Here is a 2,712-nt window from a genome sequence, read left to right as displayed (position 1 = left end):
TGCCAGGCTCTGCTCCTCCCTGCAGGGTAACTTGGCTGCCTCAGTCCTTTCCTCCTTTTTAAAAACTGACCTGATCTGGATGGTGTTTCCAGGAAATGTGCTGTCTGAGGAAGCAATCGACTGGAGATGTGAGCGTGGAGGTCAATGCCTGCCCCGGCCCAGACCTCAGGAAGATCCTGGAGGAGATGAGGTGCCAGTATGAGACACTGATTGAACGCAACCGCAAAGAAGTTGAGGATTGGTATGAGTGCAAGGTGAGTAAATTCCCACAGCTCTGACCTTCCCCAGCTAACACCCAGGCAATGGTCCCCCAGGGACTTAAACCTTTAAACCATTAAAGCCACACAACAGACCATAATAGCATTTAGAATTGGCTCAAAGTGACCAAGTGACACAGGGGAGGGATGCTGCTGCCCTGTGCCCTTGTCATGGGGTGAGGGAAGCACTCCATGCTGGTGAGACTTGAGGCAGGAATTCTCTACAAGGCCGTAAGTGGTGAGAAGAACTGGAAGCAGAACTGTTAGAAGAGCAAGAGGAATGACCAGCAGGGTTTACACTCCATTAGGATGAGAGTTTTCACCCAAACCTTTCTCATTTCAAGTTTTTGCCAACTTCTCTGCTCTTTCCTTAATACTTAATCTGACTTACAATGGACCTTCCCTAAATTCCCTCTTTACCCTGGATTGGTGATTTCAGATTGAGGAGGTGAATCGGGAGGTTATTACAAGTGGTCAGGAGGTGGAGACGTGCAACAACCAGGTGACCGAACTGAGACGCCAATTGCAAGCCCTGGAAATCGATCTCCAAGCTCAGCTCAGCCAGGTGGGTGACGAGCTGGTGCAAAGCTCAGCCACCTCACAGAATTTGCAGCTAAACGCAGCGTTTCTCCTGCCTGTATTTGCATTGTGCCCCTTGTCACTCCTCAGAGGGACAACCTGGAGTCCTCGCTGGCGGAGACAGAGTGTCGCTACAACAACCACCTCGCTGAGCTCCAGAGCCAGATCACCTGCGTGGAGCAGCAGCTGGCTGACCTGCGGGCAGAGATGGAGTGCCAGAACCAGGAGTACAAGATCCTGCTGGACGTCAAGTGCCGCCTGGAGCAGGAGATCCACACGTACCGCTGCCTGCTGGAGGGCGGCCAGCAGGACCTTATGTAAGTGGGCCTGAGACTCACCAAAAAGTTCAGTGGAACACCCGTGTCCTGGTTATTTCGGCGTAAGAGCAAAGGGAAGGTCCTTCTCCCTTACTGACCTACTCGGGGTGCCTGGTGCCAATGGTGGGGACCTGCTGCCCTGCCTGTGCCAGCTGCTGCCACGAGGAGAGCGGTCACTGAAACCTTCAGCCGATTTTCTGCCAAAAAGGGAACCTGACTGAGAGCAGCCGGGACACTGAAAATCTGTAGCTCTAGTTTGTCTGTCCTTTCCCTCACTAAAATGTTATTTTCTGTCCCCTCAGTCAGCAAGGAGGAATTGGTCAGTCTTCGGGTCTAGGAGGAGGAGTTGCAAGAAGCAGTGGGATAGGAGGAGGAGGCATCATTAGGACAAGCCACACTTACACTTCGTCTGCCCAGATCCCATCCTGTGCAGCTGCGGAGATCCAAGGTAAGAACTGCCCCACTCTGAGGGTTTCCACAGTTTCCTCTGCTCTAATGCAACACGGATGGGCAGGAAGAAAGATCTTTCCCAGGCAGCTCACAGATGTACTTGAAAGTTTTATTGTGGGGCCCCTGGGAAATACAGGATGGGAGGCACAGAGGAGTGGCTGAGAGGAGAGCTTTTGGGAGCTGGGACTCTGCTGAGACACAGGAGAGCTGCCAAAGGGAGGAGGGGAAGAGGGATAAAAGGGAGAGGGACAGAGTCAGCAGGCAGGCAAGCCATGGACAACATGGAGAAAGGACTGACATGAGATGGGGGACAGAGGAAAGAGCAGGAGAAAGCAGAGTGCTCAGAGATCAAGGTGGAGGTAGAAAAAGCAGGAATCATGGGAATACTGGCAGATAGCTGCTAGTCCTAGTTCAAGAGGAAGCTTCCAGCCAAACTGAAAAGGAAAGAATGAAAATGAGTTGGTCCAGGAAATGAGGGTGAGCGGGGGCATTACTCCGGCGCAGACCCCAGTGCCATTCCCTCATCCACATCTCCAGCTTCCACTGCCTGGCATTTTTATGGAGAAGGGCAGCCTGTGCTACAGCACAAACAGATCCATCTGCCTGGCTGGCAGGAGCCATCAGACCTTCCCAAGAAGGGGCAGTATTTATCTGAAGTTCTAATTGAATTGGCTTGTGAAATGATCACGTGTGGGGAATGACAGTGTGGGAAAGAATCCATTTTTGCCATAAACACTGTAATGTTTCCTTTGATCTCTCCAGTGCCTTGCCGAAGGATTTGTGATTAAGCAGAGAAACAAGAATATCCAAGAGGAGCCTGAAGCAGAGCTACGGATGAAGAGAGAATATTTACTGCATGTGTCTGCAGAGAGCACGGGGTGTGCTCGTCTGCGCCGCTCAGCCGTGCTAAGCAATGTGCCAGAGGGATGAGCAGAGCGTTGGGCCACATTCTGCTTTGGTTTGCTGTTTGCTTTTCCAGTCTGTGTTGCTGTGTGTGGCCCAGCACCACGACTATTGCTGGAGTCAGCCAGTGATCAGCCATCACTAGTGTACCTGCTGCTGAAAAATGTCTCTAATAAAACTTTGCTTGTGCCTGATGCAATCAAGAA

General features: G+C 51.7%; 1 protein-coding gene across 1 annotated transcript; it reads left to right on the top strand.

Annotated features, from left to right (window-relative positions):
• Positions 1-88: 88 nt before the first annotated feature.
• Positions 89-2,712, top strand: LOC113979279 (keratin, type I cytoskeletal 14-like). The gene is made up of 5 exons (XM_027706720.1): positions 89-254; positions 697-822; positions 927-1,153; positions 1,456-1,601; positions 2,366-2,712. The coding sequence occupies exons 1-5, from the start codon at positions 96-98 to the stop codon at positions 2,389-2,391; spliced, it is 684 nt and encodes a 227-aa protein (XP_027562521.1). The 5' UTR covers positions 89-95; the 3' UTR covers positions 2,392-2,712.

Source organism: Neopelma chrysocephalum, unplaced genomic scaffold (assembly GCF_003984885.1).
Source record: "Neopelma chrysocephalum unplaced genomic scaffold, ASM398488v2 Primary Assembly neopelma1_64751, whole genome shotgun sequence".
Taxonomy (NCBI): domain Eukaryota; kingdom Metazoa; phylum Chordata; class Aves; order Passeriformes; family Pipridae; genus Neopelma; species Neopelma chrysocephalum.
Note: the sequence above shows the minus strand (reverse complement) of the source record. Positions and strands in the feature narration are given on the sequence as shown.

Coding starts and splice junctions, on each gene's coding strand:
- LOC113979279 (XM_027706720.1), top strand. CDS start 96: ATGTGCTGTCTGAGGAAGCAATCGACTGGAGATGTGAGCGTGGAGGTC. Junction 255..696: donor AGGATTGGTATGAGTGCAAG/GTGAGTAAATTC, acceptor TGGTGATTTCAG/ATTGAGGAGGTGAATCGGGA. Junction 823..926: donor TCCAAGCTCAGCTCAGCCAG/GTGGGTGACGAG, acceptor GTCACTCCTCAG/AGGGACAACCTGGAGTCCTC.